Here is a 17,689-nt window from a genome sequence, read left to right as displayed (position 1 = left end):
TAACTTCTAACTGTACTGAAATACTTAAAACTTAATAGGCCTACTTTACTTTATGCTATATTTCTACTCTATGTCAGGGGGAAACATTGTACTTAATACTCCACTACATTTATTTGACCTGTAATTAACATTACTTTTCCGAAGGACAGAACCCTTTGCATGCTAAACATATAAGATTAAAGAATACAGCACATTGTTAAAGATTAAACCAGTGGTTTCCAACTTTATGGCTTGTGACCCTTTACAGAAAAGCAGTGTTTAATTGTGGCCCTTGTCACAGTTTAGATATTAGGAGTTCCACCAGAGTGATTTCCCCTGTTAACTAATCAGATCAGTCATACAAAGTCATACTGATTCTCTGCTTTCCAACCCCAATAATTCCTCTCACAACCCGTCAGATGTATCCTGTGACTCAATAAGGAAGTCTGATCCTTAAAGGTCGGAAAGCATTACACTGAACTACCCATCTGTATATAAAACAGCTCAAACTAGCTCCACCATATTGGAAAGAGAATTCTTCTATACTTCAACTTAAGCAGGATTTAGAATACAGGACTTTTATTTGAAGAAATAAAATTTTTTGCGGGGGACTTCAGTCATCAGTTCTTTATTAATTCTCCTAAAATTAGGAAAATGTATTTAAAATCAAGCCGGTAAAACCATGTGTTTAGTGTGTTCGGCGGTAAAAAGAAGAACATCGAGGTTTACCGCAACAGGCCTCACGTTACTTTATATCAATGATTTAACCGCACTTCCACCCTTTATTGTACAGCAACAATACTGCATTTCCAATCAGTGCGTCCGCTTTAATCTTGAGGTTGTAGGTCCGTCGTTTCCCTCAGAGGTGAGTGCACCCCATTTTACCAGTTAGAACCCCAAAGGATGTTGTGCACATGCGCGGTGTGCAATCTACCGGAGCGCGAGAGGTAGGGAAGGGAGTCCTAATGGCGGAGACTGTACGGTCGCCTTTTGACTACCGGGAACCACCGACCCTCGACAGCGACGGGGATGGGAGCAAACCGCCGCCGCCAAGGGGGTGAGTGAGCTCCGGTTTGTGGCCGCGCGGGGTTGTTTTCACCGGGGATTTGTGAGCAAAACGCAAGAGCCCGAGACGCACGCGCCGCGAGCGTGCACGTTTGTTTAGTTGACGTTAGGAGCCTTTATTCGCGTGCGTGATTTCAGCGTTATTTTGCAGAAAAACCGAGCGGGGAAAGTGATTTCCGTTTGTTTTCTGCCTGCAGCTGGTGTGCCCTTTGAGGCTGCGTCCTCCCCTGCCCGCCTCGGCTCGCATTTAATCGGCCAGCCTTTTATTTTTTTAATGTTTTGACGGGACATAAGTCTCAACGTTAGCTGCTGGAAGCTAACAAGGCTAGCCGTGGTTTAGCATTGATGTTAGCATTGCACCCAGCAGGAATCACCAGCTATGTAACTAGCTGGCGAGTAATCTGCTCTCTTGTCGATAATCCCTGTCATGATAGATTTCTTAGACGGCAGATCCCGGAGCATAATATTCAACAAATCATCTGTGCGAGTGTTATTATGCTCTGAACACTGGCTTGGACTGCTCAGCTGGTGCAGATCATGACTCGTGGCTTGTTTGGCTTTGAGTAAACAAAGTTGCTGACCATGAACAAAATGCATGCGAAAAACAGTTGACTGTCAGCACGCTCAGTGATCTGGGGACGCTTTGTTGTGCTTGTCAGTCCTCTGGAAATGCATTTATAACGTACAGTCTGACGTGATTGGATAAAGGGGTGGGGCCATTTCCAATATTTGGATTAAGAATTTTTAATGGTGACCCCAGATAGCTGAAATCTTTGCTTCCTCACTAGCTTCCTGTTTACAAGTAGATCACTGTTCTTTGATCATTCTCCTTGGTCACTACATCAGATTTACAGCAGGTACGTCAGGTGAACTTGTGGAAAGGGCTGCGGAACCTGTGGCACTTAAAATATTTAAGTTATGGCAGGAAAAAGCCAAGGCTGGCGGTCAGGCTGCCATCATTATCATGTCAATTAAATGCATTTTGAATGGGCTGTGATGAGCTAACACCTCTGTGCAGTCTCCATTTTAATGAAAAACACATATCTAGTTAAAAATACAGAAGATTTTCAGCTTTGTAGATGTCATATCTTTGTGTTTCTAGATTGTTGATTTGGCAACATATGCAATTCAAAGATGTGTCCTTTAGCCGGGTATTTTTCACACATTTTGTAGACTAAACAATGGATAGATTAATTGTAACATGTAATAGATGAGTAATGAAATGAACACTCAAAATCCAAAGCTTAAATATAGTCAGTGTGCAGCTCCCTTGTCATCTTTTATGTATTTAAACGCATTAAATTAGCAATATATGTAGGTTGTACAGAAATCCAAATTTCCTTGTTTTGAGTGCTTTTAAAATCAAAGAAAACCTTAAGTGGAAGAACAAATACACCGCCGCCACCACAGCTGCCACCGTCACTACTTCAGCAGTTCAAAAACGTATTGTTGTTGTGGACGAGACGCCCACCTTAAAGAAATGTTACGTTAACTGATTCGAGTACCACTCTGCCACATGTATCGCGTGCTCTGCTTATTTCGGCTGCCCTCCACTCGATTATTTACAGGAGGACAGTCTCGAGCAGTGCTTTGTCTGGATGTTTCATTATGCTAAATGGAGCTTTGGTTTTGTTTTTACAGCCGCGTGTGTGGGAGAAAAAGGAAGGGGACACCTGTGAAGGTGTGTGACCGAGCGTATGTAACAGAAGATGAGGAGGAGGAGAGCATGTCAGAACACAGCTACAGCCCTGGTATATATATACACACACACACACACACACACACACACACACACACACACACACACACACACACACATTTTGCCACCTGCTGTCTGTGTTTTTATCCACTCTGGTGCTTATGGAAAACAAGTGTACCATGTTGTAATTAGCAGTGTATTGTAGTAAAGAGGGACACCTTCCATCTTTCAAACATAAGGCCTGTGGTTGGTGATAAAACAGTTAAGATGTGCTAGATTTAAACAGTCCACTCTGTCCCAGGTGATAGCCAGTATCCAGAGGGTGCAGAAGACCGCCTCCCTCCACCTGGCAGTCCCTACTACCTGCCCGATCCCACTCAGCTCTGGTAAGGAAGACCCTCGTCGTGTTAACTGTGCTGTGATGCTTTTTTTTTTTAGGCTTGGGGATCCATATTACTAATGTGGCTTTATGTTATCCAGTGTGCCAGAGTTGGGGGAGGAGGGAGCGAGCGGTGTCCGGGGACCTGTGCTCTTCCATCCGCCACCAAACTGCCGGATTCGAGAAGTCCACTGTGGGACCCAGGTGCGGTTGGTTGTCATAGCAATCCGAGACATCGCCAAAGGGGAGGAGATCACAGTGGACTACAGCCTCACGGACTGGGGCGAGAATGCAATGGTGAGCTACTAACTTAACCGTAACTTGGATAAAGTGGACAAGGAATGCTTAAAGGATAATGTTCCAAAAAATGATCATGGGTAGTGTAGTTTATGTTGAGTCAATCCCACATACACCGTCCTGTGTATAACCAAAATTACAGCTGAATATTTTTTATTTTTTTTAAACTTTACTTACGTTTTATGTCAATTGTCCATTATTGTCCATAGGAAATCACAGGAAGGTAGCATCCTCTTCCACTGTAGATAGATAGATTTAGACGAATACAGTTTCTCCCATTTTCTAAAGAAGTTTGCTCCTCAAGAGCTCAGGCACAAAGTCATCCTTTCCACTACAAAGATTTAACAATGTCCATCCACTGCTTGAGGCTTGGAATTTGTTTTTTGTTTTTGTTATTTGTAGGGACATTTTATGCCTTTTATTGGATAATAACAGTTTGGAGATGACAGAGAGAAATGCAGCAAATATCCCTGGCCAGGCTTTAACCATGGACATTGCAATCCATGGTTGGCATCTAAACCCTTAAGCCATGTATTTGTGATTTGTGAATGGGTCACAGCAGAGTCAGAAGTGATGGCAAAAGACATTGTTGTTTTTTTTCATGCGATGTGTTGACAGTACCAGACAAACTGGAAATGCCTACTTAAACTTTAAATGTGATAAGGATGTAGATCCTGTTAATATAGCTACAAGTTGAGCTAACACGGTTTGTTTTAATTTGAAATCTGTCTAACCAGGAAGAAGAGGCCGGCCCCCACCCACTGTCCCTCTCTGTTTCTGATTACCTTACCCCCTCCTGGTCATTATCACCCTCATCTTCCCCTCTCACCCACTCTGAGCCCAGTGACTCAGACCGTGAGGAGGACGAAGAGGAGGAAGACGATGACGATGACGACGACGATGAAGAAGAGGAAATGGAGGAGATAAGGGGACGAATGCTCCGCCGCCGCAAGAAGCGCAAGCTGCCCGCGGTGGTTAATTCAAAGAAGAAAACCACGCCCCCATCCTCCAGAGGACCCGGGCGCCCCTGCTCATCCTTTTCCCGCCCAGCACCTGTCACACCCCCAGCCAGATCCCAGTCCCAGACCCCGGTTGGCACCCTGGCACCCCCGACCACCAACATCAACAACAACATTAATATAAACATTGCCAGCTCCAGCAGTGCCACAGTGAGCCGGCGGCAGCACTGCCCGTACTGCGGACGCCACTATCGCTCTCTGGCACGCCACCTGGAAAAGCACCACGCCAACCAGCCAGAGGTCAGAACAGCCATGGAGCTGGCACACATGCACAGCTCTTCAAATGGCAGCGCCGCACACCCTAACCCCTCATCGTCCTCCACCTCCGCAACAACTCATTCCTTTGCTGTCCCTCAGTCCTCGGCCTCCAACCCTGCTCCACCGTCTCTCTTCTCTAGGGAAAAGGAATCACCGGCTACACGCTCGAGCACAGGCGGCGTATCGTTCTCCCTCTCGCTTTCGCCGCCTTCTTCAGCTCAGCCCGCGGCCACCAAGAAAGGTCCCAGCTTACCGCTGCCCACCACAAAACGCCCTGCACCCCCAATGGTGTCACGGGTAAAGAGTCCGTCACCGCCTCCCCCGTCTACACCCAGAAGGGGTCGGAGGATGAAGAAAGAAAAGCATGAAGAGCAGCAAAAAGTGGAGGTGGAGAGCTCGAGAAGTCAAGAAGAGCTGGTTCCACCTCCTACTCCAGAGCCAGACGTTGATCCAGACGAAGATCTGGAGCTAAGTGCAGAAGGAGAAGATGATGCACCAGAGGAAAAGAATGGAGAGATTGTAAGGTATGGTTGGATTATTTCTTTTTTTACCATTGTCTCTGAAACCAATTAAACATTTATTTTTGATGTTTTGAGTTTTTGTTGGTGCTTTGTGATTTAAACTGCTACTTTAAAAGCATATTTTCCTCTCTCTCTTATGTTTCCAACACACACAGACATCACATGTCTCCACTGCTCTCGTCCCTTTCCTGTTTGGTCGTCTACCTCCGCTGTCAGCAGCACTCCTCTTTCCTTGCTTTAACCCGTTCTCCTCACTCTGCCGAGGCCTGGCGCCTGCTCTGCCATTCCAGCCTCTCCCTGCTTATCCTCTACAACCGCCACCGGGAATGTGAGGTGGCCAAGCTCACTCTCCAGGACTACCGCAACCGTATCACTCCCCAGGCCAGCTCTAGCAGCAGCCCCCCCTCCGGCATGGAAGCCCTCCTGTCACCCTTTGAGCGCCAGGTCCTCTCTCACCTCCCGCGGGCTGGTGTTTTGGGCAAGCGTGGTCGCATCCAGCCGCTTATTTTTCCGCCACACTGTGAGTCCTGCCTGGACCTACTCCTTCAAACCAGCCCCAATGTGGGTGTAGACCCAGAGAGTCCCTATGTCTTCTCCCGGCCCTACCACTCTCCTGCTACCCCGCTGCGCGGCACGGACCTTCTGAGAAATCTGGCACGAGCCAGTGGGGCCAAGAACCCCGGAGCACTGACAGCGACACGTGTGCGGCGGCAGGTAGCAATACTCACTCAACTGCTACTATTAGAGGAGGGTGAGGGCCAGGGTAGTGCTACCAAACGGCTGGAGGACTTCCTGGAACGAGAGTACCATGTGACCCAAAACTGTTCCGCAATCCTACGGGATCCAGCACTGATGGGTCGTGTGGGTCGTGTTGTTCTTTATGGAGAGAAAGAGGGCGTGCTTTTCCGAGGGATGAGCTTGCAGCACATCTGCCTCGAGTTGGATGGTAAGAAGTTACATCATGCATTTTTTTTTTCAGGAGAAAAGGAGGAAGCCATTTGGGCCTATCAGCAGGTATTTCATGCATGCATTGTTCAACCCAGTGCAGGTTCTGGTTCAAAGAACCTTTTCAAGGTTCAACTCCCAGCATCTGTTTTGAATAATGCAAAACACCAACATACTCTATTGTTTTCATTTTAATGGGGAAAGAAAACATTATTTTAAAGGTGTAACTATTAGTATGTATTGGACTGTAGGAGGAATGTCAGCCTTTAAAATTACTTTAAAGGGGGAAAATACAAAAAGCCAACAAAATGTCAAATAGAATTTGATTCAATAATGTACAAGTCTAATTGAAAACAGCTTTATTTAAGGTAGGAAATAGTAAAATGTTCGCAGCAATGTGTGTGGATTATGCCCATTTACCAGGGATTTTTTTTTTCTTTAAAGAGACATTGTTATCGATTGTTTCTGCAAACTTGTTAAAAATAATCCAGAATTATCTGCATTGCTGGACTCCAGGGGTATGTAGAAACAGGACTTTCTTGTGTATGTGAAAATGTTTTTTTGGAATTTTTGGTTTGATTTTGGAGAACTGATCCTTAAATGCTTTATGTGGGGTTCAGTGCCAGAACATTTCTGCAGGGGTTTCCTAGAGTCTGGTTGTCATCATGAGGTTGCCAGGTAACCACAAAAGACTGCAGGAAGTCACTGTGCCAGGCTTCGAAATAGTCTGGCACATAACCCACCATAAAACCACAATGTGTCCTTTTTACTCTTTGGGTTTTGTACTGATTAAATAAACAAGATATGCTGTGTTAATTAATGAGTTTTAGAGGTTCTGGTAAGTGGAGCCATGCAATCTGTTTTCAGTTTTTACGCTAAGCTAAACTAACCAGGTGTTTGCTGTAGCTTCATATCACACATCATTTTTGTGTGTGACTGTAGGACAGGATAACGTATATTTTGTATCCTGCACTTCCTTTATGATACCTTACACTTATGGCTGGATTATTACAAATCTAAGACACCCTTTAATGATTAATGTTAAGGAAAAATTCTAGATAATTTTCCACAAGTTTGTTATAATGAATGTGTCAGAGTTGGTTTTGTAGGTTAAATAGCAACCTTTTACATCCACATTGTGCTTGTATGCACCAATTTAGTCAGCAACATGTTTAATAAGCAACAGTATTTACGTTTTCTTGTTATTGTTGTTACATGTCAAATGTTATGCTGTATGTTACTCATTTGATTTGGGTTGACTACCCTCAGTTTTATATGTGTCCTACAGTAATGTCTGGCAACTCAGCTGACTCCTTTTCAGAAGATTCAGAACCAGAGGAAGAAAAGGAGGAAGTTAAAGCTGAGGTGATGGTGAAGAAGAAAGGACCAGGGCGACCGCCACGGAAGAGGAGAGCACCCATTCCCTCTCCAGTCAGCCCATCAATAGCCAATGTTCATAAGAGGAGATGTATTCCGCCCAAATCAGGTAACCATCTGCCAGTCAAGCCTCAGTCACATCCATATAAATTAGATCTTATGCATTCTATTTCCGTTCATTTACACTTCGTTACACCTCACCCTCGTTCTCACAGGGAAGCGCGGTGTGCTGAAGCGTCCCTGGTCAGAGGCAGAGCGTGTAGCAGTGGAGACTCACCTAAAGAGAAACCTCATGGAGCTGCGTGTCCCTGCAAAGGCGGACTGTGAACGCTGCCTCGAACTCTGCCCTCTGCTGGTGAGCAACCAGCGAGACTGGAGGGCCATCAAGTTTTACGTCCACAACCGCATCCAGCTGCTGAAGAAGCAGGGGAGGAGGGAAAGCGCTGCCTCGGTCTGCTAGGGGAAAACACAGACATGGCAGAGGACAGACACCATAATGTATAAACCACCAGCAATCATAATGAAGAGGGAAAAAAGGCCTGGGTCATGGTGGAGTGCAGCTTCTCCTTTTTCTATCCTTTTATGGCTGCGGCACCTGAAAGTTAGGTGCAAGCCCCGTGTCATCACCCGGGTCATAAGCGAGTAGTGTAATAAAACTGACTTAAGCTAAGAAAACAGATGCTCCACTTAAGGATCATTCGTGCTCAGTGTTCGGGATGCCCAGTGTCTGTTATGAGATGTATTTTTAAGCGGTTGGACAAGATGTACTCTTTCTGAAAAATGTGAAGGTTCAGACACAGTGAATGCTTTTTTTTCCTTTGAGATTATCTTTCATATCATCTTTACTTTATTAGATAGTTGGCAGTGGAGAGCGGTAGGAGATACAGGAGAGAGAAGGTGAAGTTCCTGAAGCGATACCAACCCAGGAGGTTGCAGTATGCACTTTAGACCACCAGGACACGCTACAGCAAATGATCCTTGGTCTAGTGTTTGCTTCCACTGAAGGCTGATGACCAAACATGAATGTGTAAAGCTTTGGGAGCAGAAACCAATGGTTCTAATCTTTAAAATCCCCACAGATAGACTGCATGTCTTCAGGACTGAGACGTGTATGAACTTGTATAGTTTGTGTTTGATATTGACTGGCATTGTACCCCCAACCCGTGGCCCCCAACTGATGAGTGTATTAAAGAGTATTCTTCAAAGTGTTGGACCATGATGCAGTCAATGTGAAGTGGTTCTTGCATATCCCTTATACCATGATCATAGTCAGAGTAGTATGTATCAAGGCACGCCTACTTGAATTTATTGCGTATCAGAATTACAAAAAAAATTACCTATGGTCTTATTCACAATGTAAATACTTCCTAATCTATGAAAAGTATACAGTAGTGATTACAAAGTTAGTATTGTGTTATGGTGTATATACTGTAAATACTACCTGTACTTATTAAAGTGTATGACATTTTGCTGTGTTTTCTTAAACTGGGTTGTATAGTGAGTTTTACATTGTGGATGCAGAGTGACACGAACAAAATAGAAATAACAAATAAATACAGGATCCCATATTGAGTTTATTCAAATATCTTATTTTAAGAATCATACATTCAAACATCGAGCTCACTGGAAACAAGATTATAAAAGGAAGAAAAAATACAAATGACATTATGTAAAACAACACCGAAGGTGAACTGTAATTTGAATACTGGCCATAAACTCAGCTTCAAAGTTTAGCTGCCTTAGTCCATGTTAGGTATATTGAATATATATGCATTTGCACACAAAACACATGCACAAGTGTATTAGTGGTAGTAATTTGTAAGTCATAATAATCCCTTTTGTAAGTCAGTTTCTAAATAGTTTGCTGCAGTAGTTGTCAGTTATTTCACACCTAGGCAATTCAGTGAGACATACCTGGAGTTCAAAGTCTGAGACTGTGGGCCTCCGCTCAGACAACGCTTGTAAAGTTAGTTTACTAACTTACCTATTACTAGTAATTCCTGCATGCCTATGGGATCATGATTATGTTATTTGATCCCATAGACACTCAATAATTGAGCCTAGATAGCCTCTAGTTAAATATATATATATATATATATAGGAGGTACGTATATTATATTATTATATTATTGTTGTTTGACATAACTTCAGACTACCCCAAATATATTTTTTAAAAATAACAAAAGGTCTAACTTAAGGAATTTATTAGGTTCTGTCTCTTGGAAAGTAGGGAAAACTGTAAAATTCCTCAATATTACTGTATCTCTGAACTATCTCTTTAACCAATTAACATAAGTATAGGATATGTGATTTCCTACATAATTTAGATTGTTTCACTTCCCTTCACTGACTGTAGAAAAGGCCCCAAAGTTGGGACATATTATGTTTAGTGTGTGATTTCATAGATGTAGTGTTGGTCAGCTCATATAAGAGCGCCCCCCCCCTCCCCCTGCTGGTTATATAGCGTAACTGACGGTACTTGGTCAGAGAGGTGTGTGCTCCGGTGAGACGGCAGAGTGAGGGATTCACGGTTCAATTAACAATTAACGCCACGGCAAGTGGTCTGCGCGTGGATGGAAAGTGAGTATGTCCGGATATATTGTTGATGTACTGTGTTTACGTTGCTGCAGCTATAGTTTATTTGTTGTTCTGATGTGTAGCTGTCAGACTTGCCATGTGGTCACTGTTTAAGCTAGTTGTAGCATTTAGCTCACCTGCCTCTGATCAAGTGTACGTCACGTCACATGTTACGTTATTGTTATCGCTCCGACTCGCTAGTGTAATGCTTACAGTGAGTGTTACTTAAATATTACCATGTGATGTTGTTTATATGTGTGTTAATATGCTAGTAAGTTAGGTGAAGAGTGTTTCAGGACTGTTATTTTGGGGATGTAGTAATTTCAGTACTCCTTTAGTATGTTTATTAGTGATTAAGAGCTTTATTCTTATTCATTTGTGTATATTTGTTATTGTTCCTTTGCTATAGAAAAACCACATGACCTCATTGCCAGCAAGAGGATATTAAACCACCTGCACTATCCGTCACCTGCTTCTTCATTGTGGACCTCTGAGCATTACTTAGCCTTAAGTTGGTGTTCTGGCCGGCACCCCGGTGTGAACTCAGTGATAGCCCCTGAACTAACGCCATATACAGTAACATCCCAGTGTCTTCACTACACTGACCCTCCACTGAAACTGTTGGGAGACCCTCTGGGGAGGATCCGCCTCCCATTTTGAAAACCTCTTAGCTATATGGAGAAAGTGGAGAGAAGACAATAAAACCTATGACTAGGGAACTTAGTGACTATAGTTACCATGGCAGCTGGAAATATGTAATAGCACAAAGTCTGTTTTTTCAAAAAAATAAAAATTAAGGAACATACTTCAGATAATTATAATAGGCTCAAAACACAGGAGAATCAATTCTACATTTCACACAATAGAGCCTACAAAGCCAGTTAAGAAAAGAGGGTGTTCCCTTATAAATGATTAAAAAAATGCACAAAATCTTTTACTCTTAAACCCTTTGGAATCTAAATGAGTACCTCTGTGATATTTAAAAGTTATAGGACCAAAAGGCATGAGACTAGCTATGAATCACCAAAATAACCACACATGATGAGCAATATAAATTAAAACATTTCAAAGGCAATATTTGAGAACAATAAATTAGAATGTTGGGCAGTAACCCATTACTAGTAATAATATTACAGTAATAATATGACTATCCCCAGCATCTATTAGTGTAACTAATTACTTTTTCAATTTCAGTAATAATATTACAGTTACCACCCAAAAAAAATTCTTACAATATTCATTTTGTTAGCACCCAATTATCAATTTTGTGGGAAAAGTAATATAACTAGTAATGTAACTACTTACTTTTGTCAGGGATTAATATGTACCGTAATATTACTTTTGAAAAGAGTAATAACACACTGCACATAGGATATACAACATTCTAATTAGTGAATGAATGAAATAAATGTACATGTCAATGCATATTTACAGTGTATATACAAAAGCATGTATGTAATTATATATATAAGCAATTATGCTTAGGGCACCAAAATATCTAGCAGTGGCCCTTGGTCAAACTATATACTTAACAATACCATAAACTACAAACTACAAACTACAAAATGTCAATCCATTTAAACTGTCACATCTTACAGCTTCAACAAAAAACATCATTATGATCGTTACAAAAGTCATATTTAAGATTTACCGTCACAGGGCAGAAGTAGTGTTGGTAACTTTTGATGTTTAAAACATTTTTACTCATTTAGTTCATGTTTTATATGTATTTGTATTACATACTGTATATATGTATTGTATGTTTATATAGTGTGTTGGTTTTTATGTTAGCTTTATCATTGAAATAATCATTTTAATACCTGCTTTTAAGTTGAAAACGGTTGAGTTTTTATGTTTTTGGTTCGACTTCCTGCCTGAAATTTGCTGGACTGATTATCATTATTAACTTGCATCTGGTCAGACATGATTTTTATTATTTTAGGGCTTTTTATACCAGACAGGGAAGAGGGGGGAGAGAGAGAGAGAGGGAGAGAGAGAGAGAGAGAGAGAGAGACAGGATGCGCCTCAGCTGTGAATTTTAATACACAATGAAACCAACCAATCAGACAGGAGCGCTGACCCGTAATGAACCAACAGGCAGCTAAGGGGCGGGACGAAGCAGGTAAAAACACAGAAAAGAGCAGACACAACAAGAGGGAGACGACGCAGAGGAGAAGCAGCAGGAACAACAGCAGGTAAGGAAGCAGACGACTGCACCAGGCAGACAGCGGAGAACAGCGGAAGAATCCCTCTGTCTGAACCCCTCTTGGTGAAAAAACATTGTTTTAAGTTCTGTTTTAGCCCTCATTTTAGACTCACTCATCTTTAGCTATTGGGTTTTTAGGTCACTGCTGAATTCAACTGCTCTTTTTTTTATTATTATTTATCATATTTGAGCCTAGAGAAGTTAATGTGGGAAATTTGTGGGAAAAGCACAACAAATTGTTATTCACTTGCAAGCATAGGGCTATATAAAATCCAATTCCCCCCATGCTTATTACAGTGACATCTTTCTGTTATTTTGTCTGTACTGTGTCAAATTGTGTCAGAGTTTGAGCATTTTAGCTTCAACTAATTTATTCACAAATGTTGGGCGGTACCGAATACATACACTGGCCTTTCTATTAAACTATGGAGATGATGATGTATTGTAGTGTGTGTTGTCAATGTAGGCAGACAGCGCCACGTGTAACCGCCTGACATCATCTTCAATCTGACAATGCAATCACCTCCATTTTTACAACTAATTGGTTCGAGTAAAATAGTATTTTAGGTTTAGTCTCAATTGTAAAGACGATAAAGGTTCAATTAGGTTTTTGTATTCTCCTCCTTTTCCCTTTCAACAAAGTAGAAGTAGTGTTAAAACTAGCACTTTTTACTGATTCTGTTCAGATTCAGTCTATGGTGCAGCTGATTCTGCAGAGTTCCCCATGTCAGTAGACGGACCCTGTTCTGGCTTGTGTAATATCTCCATAGGTGCTTTGTCATTTTTACCAGGATTGAAAAGTGGGAAAACTTCACCTGTGAACTGAGCTGTTAAAGATCCAATGAGCCTCTCCTGTTCCACATTATAAAAGGAAAGCTCTCCTCTGTCATAATCTAAAAACACGCCAACCTTCTGCGGTCTTGAAGAGACAGGCAGTAAAACTTTTGGTTGTGTGCTAAACTGAAAGCGTTCTGCGCTGTCAGGGGACGAGGACAGGAACCAGAAACCATCAGAGGCAGTCGGAATCAAAATCTGACCTCTCAGGGATGACTCTCGCACTCGTAACTCCAAGCCACCAAGACACTTTGGGGCCTATACTGATATGCCCCAAAGATACCTCCCAGTAGTGTTGTCCAGAAGAGAAGCCACATCTTCCTTTGATCGCTGTGAGACAGGTAACCTCTTGTCCATCAGGAAAATCCTTAAACCGGGACGTCTCTCAGTCTACAATCCTTGATCTTGAGATACTCATGTACTGTCTGGTCAAGGGTAACATTTTCTGTTGAAAATTGAAAACAAAATTAGGATTAAATCAGAAAAAAGAAATGCATATGTAAATTGTAATTTACAATCAATTCCTAAGTGATTACCATAATACTTGCTAAATGCTGTTAGCTGGGTCCCTCCTGTAAAAAGTAAAGTGAGAAAAAGTAAAAACAGATTCAATACCAATACAATTATCTGTTTTGTATTATGATTCAATACATTTATGTGTCACAGTTTGACTTATAGAACAGCAATAGAGTCACTTCTTACCTTGTAAAAGCTTCTGCCTCTCTGGGGGAAACCAATACAAAAATAGTTTTAGTTTATGGGTTCTGTTATTTTGTGGGGGCACTCCATGGATTTTACACATTAAGTTAAATGTCCTTATCATGAGATGTACTATGCATTTTGGGAAATGTAGTGATTTTGGAGCTTGATTCCTAGGTGTGTTTTTAAAACATGCCTCTTGCAAGTCCTTCATACACATATAATGAACTTGTTGTGTAAGAGTATTAAATTGTGTGTTTAATGTTACTCTTACCATCAGTTTGGTCATCTTCTTTGTCTTTCCTCCCTGAAACATAAATGAACATTGTAAGGATTGGATTTCATGGTAATGTGGTTGTGTGGCCGCAGTGCACAGTGGACCTGACCAAAACCATAAGGCTATCTGTAACTGTCAAACCATTAACATGAATGTTGTTACTTAAGTTTATGTTTTTGTAATTTACTCTTGTTTTTGGTAACGGTAAAGGAAAAAAAATGCCACTGAACTTGACTCAGGTGCTTTTTTTAATTTGTCTCTCACAAGTCCTTCACAGAAGTTTTCAATACTAAAATCTAATATTAAATAGCTGGAGCACCAATTTTATACAAATATCATGAACTTTCTCTGAAATATAAGTAAGAGTAATAAATTAATGTCTAATGTGACTCTGTGGTCCTTCTTACCATCAACTTGGTCACATCCTGATTTACCTGAAACATAAAAGAACATTATCAGGATTTGATTTCAGTCAGTGCTCATATTTAAATCACCATGGACGCTGGGTTTTAATTTGATATTTTATCAGTATTGCATAATTGTATATCATTGTATGCCATCTAATAAAGCTGTCAGTGCTTGTACACTATTGGAAGTATTTAGAATTTAGGATACATTGTGGTCATCTGTGTCTGTCATCACATTTTAGGATTTTATTCATTTATTTAAGTTAAAAAAACAAACAGATAACAAACGTACCGAAAATCGGATATTTATGTTTGTTTTTGAAGAAAAACATTCCAAGTCCAGCTAACACGGCTATGAGGAGTAGAGCGAAGGCCACCCATCCACCTGCTGAGGATCCAGACTCTAAATAAAAAAGCAAGAAAGTTTGTATTTTTGTGTGTCGTTCTAAGTGAAATAATAAAGTAAATTCAACTGTTCAAATAATTCTCTTTACCCTTCCCAGGTGTGGAAATGTTTTCCAGGCGTACTTTGGCCTCCTTTGTGTCTTTATCAGAGGTACCTACTGAGCAGGAAACCTCTGAGGGCCTGGAGACGAGAAGCCAGCTGTGGACTGACATGAAACCAGAAGAGTCGTTGCTTTTTTTCGCGCTGAGATCCTGCTTTTGATCCATCCAGCGCAGACTAGGTTCTGGATACCATCCTCCAGACTCACAGCTCACATTCACCATGTTATCTTCTAGCCACACTACTGACAGAAGAGGGGGGGTTCCCGTATCTACCAAAGAGAGACAATAACAGAAGATGAAGCATCTGATGTAAAGGTGACGAGAATTTTTAGACCTTTAGATTTGTGGGCTTTTCTTTCACTCACTTGTCACACTGAGACTGATGGTCGCACTGTCATAACCCTGATCACTGCTCACGTAACAACTGTAATCTCCCACATCCTGAAGTCTGGCATTTTCCAGCTTCAGGCTCACATCACCTTCCTTCAGACCACCAGATGCTGAGTCCTTTAAGCCAAACGAGATCCGGCCCCTGTATGAAGACTCCTGGGATACATTCTGGAACTTCTTCGCCCGGTAAAGCATGATCGGGCTGTCGAAGTTACCATTGCGGTACCAACGTACCTCCAGGCCCTCCGCATTTTGTGGAGGATTGAGCCAGCATGGTAACATGGTATCGTTGCCGAAGTGCACTGAGACAGTAGACTTGACCAAGACCACCAGGTTATCTGAAACTGTGAAACGGACAACATGAATATTGTTAGTATATTATTTATTACTTTTATAGTAACATCTGGCTTGGGATAAAGGGTTTGTCCTTATCTGGACAGAGGCAGCTTTCCTTGGGATATATTTACACTACTCACAAAAAGTTAGGGATATTCCACTTTCGGGTGAAATTTATGGAAAATGTAAAAAGTTGATGCTACAGTGATATTATATCATGAAAGTAGGGCATTTAAGTAGAAGGTCAAATTAAGATCACCTGGAAAGGTTATAGTGCATTTTATGTACATTCTGAAATTTCATCCGAAAGCCGAATATCCCTAACTTTTTGTGAGTAGTGTGTGTATGTATGTATGTATATGTATATATATAAATTATATAATAAAATGTGACTTGAACTGAATTAGACTTGCCATGTTTCTTTCAAAGAGGACACAAATCTGTTCCACATATAAGGCTGGTTAAGTTTAAAGATAAGCGGAACATGTCTACAGGTTTATGAACAATAAAAAGTCAATACATCTGAATAAACAGTGGTCAGATACATAAAAAGGGGAAGAATGGTGAGTAATACATGGTGAAATACCAGCATAAGGAAAATCAGAACAGGTGATGAGATGTAAAGAAAACAGGGACGTACCAGGGGCGGCTCCACACGATGAAACCAGAGCAAACACAAAACATGTCTTCATGATCAGCGAACCTGTGACAGAATACAAATTATGACCTAAGGCTATTTGCGTTTAACCAGCTGTAACGTTAGCACACACAATCGCTATCCAGATCGTAAATCAGCAGCTCTTTGAACAACAGAACGAAAGCGTAAATGAAAACGTGTCGTGATTCATAAATCCAGCGAATTCAAAACTACATACCCATCGTGGTGTAACTCCAGGTCGAAATATCCTTTAATCAGCTCCAGGTTATAGTGCGTAAGGACATAAATTAGGAGGTAATTCACATTTCGGTGTAGATTTGAAGTCAGCTTTGGCTTTTTTTAATCGTATTTTGTTCAAAGCCACGTTCGGGAAAGGTCGTCGCCAGCTAAAAGATTCACTTTCACTTTTGAAAGGACGTCAGAACGAGGACACTGGCGCGGGCACATTCTGGGAAATTTGAATCTAGAAGCAGATTGTAGAGACCTGGACTGTCCCTTCTTCCACGTGTTTGTTTGAGGATATATATATATATATTTTTTAAAAAAAATTAACTTTACATTTATGAAGAACCCCCTATGTCATCACGCCGGTGCAGTAAGATATTATATCCCTTGGATCCATATGTTAAAATCCCGGAGTATGGAGTACCAAAGAGTTCAATATTACATGAATAAATATGAGATAATGAAATAACTAATCATTTGAGTAAATATGAGTCGAATATAAATAGATCCACCATAGTATAATAAGAGGATAATAACTAATTTAGGGAATTATCAAAACTGAAACCACAATAATGATAATAAAGAGGGGTTATTTTTATTATTTTTTTAGATTTCTTTCGTCATTGTATCGTATTATGTTGTTCATTTGTTTTATAGGAAACCACCCCTATATAGAAACAGAAAGCTTGTGGATGGGGGGGGGGTATTTGCCTTCCACTACAATGACCCTTGGACAATTCTGACATATCACCTGTGTTGGGCTAGTTTTTGTGAGACAGCACAGACATTTATTCAGAGTATCCTCTAAATCAGCCATTTCCCTCAATACACTAGATATGATATAGTGTACAAGACATGATCCAGTTTGTGTTTCAGGTAATTGCACGCTTGTCTGAATCCCCCAAATTACTATTCTATACTATTTGTTTTATTTTTTACTCAGTTCATTGATTCTGTTATTAAAAAAACATAATAAATGTATGTAAAATGATAGTTGGACGATGTTAAACAACACAGATGTGCCGCTATGGGAC

The 17,689-nt window shown here is 41.1% G+C and overlaps 2 protein-coding genes across 3 annotated transcripts; one reads left to right on the top strand and one right to left on the bottom strand.

Annotated features, from left to right (window-relative positions):
* The first annotated feature begins 741 nt into the window (after positions 1-741).
* LOC127379263 (uncharacterized) lies at positions 742-9,107 on the top strand. Of its 2 annotated transcripts, none has more exons than XM_051428649.1 (8): positions 742-1,036; positions 2,686-2,795; positions 3,045-3,129; positions 3,224-3,419; positions 4,157-5,220; positions 5,373-6,163; positions 7,451-7,648; positions 7,755-9,107. In XM_051428649.1, exons 1-8 carry the CDS (start codon positions 894-896, stop codon positions 7,997-7,999), a joined length of 2,832 nt encoding a protein of 943 aa, XP_051284609.1. In that variant the 5' UTR covers positions 742-893; the 3' UTR covers positions 8,000-9,107. The 2 variants fall into 2 exon arrangements, with proteins under 2 accessions (XP_051284609.1, XP_051284610.1); XM_051428650.1 differs by lacking the exon at positions 742-1,036 and adding an exon at positions 1,099-1,901.
* On the bottom strand, positions 9,094-16,854 carry LOC127379265 (butyrophilin-like protein 3). The gene is given in 12 exon segments (XM_051428651.1): positions 9,094-13,351; positions 13,353-13,529; positions 13,531-13,601; positions 13,693-13,728; positions 13,859-13,879; positions 14,130-14,162; positions 14,540-14,566; positions 14,832-14,942; positions 15,034-15,315; positions 15,412-15,780; positions 16,413-16,475; positions 16,648-16,854. Coding segments are annotated over 12 exon segments (1,530 nt in total). The 5' UTR covers positions 16,652-16,854; the 3' UTR covers positions 9,094-13,015.
* Positions 16,855-17,689: the final 835 nt, after the last annotated feature.

Source organism: Dicentrarchus labrax, unplaced genomic scaffold (assembly GCF_905237075.1).
Source record: "Dicentrarchus labrax unplaced genomic scaffold, dlabrax2021, whole genome shotgun sequence".
Classification (NCBI taxonomy): Eukaryota; Metazoa; Chordata; class Actinopteri; family Moronidae; genus Dicentrarchus; species Dicentrarchus labrax.
The sequence above is the reverse complement of the archived record's forward strand: the minus strand, read 5'-3'. Positions and strand labels throughout refer to the sequence as shown.

Bases quoted from the DNA above. Each gene is read 5' to 3' on its own strand.
- LOC127379263 (XM_051428649.1), top strand. From the start codon at position 894: ATGCGCGGTGTGCAATCTACCGGAGCGCGAGAGGTAGGGAAGGGAGTC. The intron at 2,796-3,044 runs GTATATATATAC...ACTCTGTCCCAG, and splicing joins AGAACACAGCTACAGCCCTG to GTGATAGCCAGTATCCAGAG. The intron at 7,649-7,754 runs GTAACCATCTGC...TCGTTCTCACAG, and splicing joins ATGTATTCCGCCCAAATCAG to GGAAGCGCGGTGTGCTGAAG.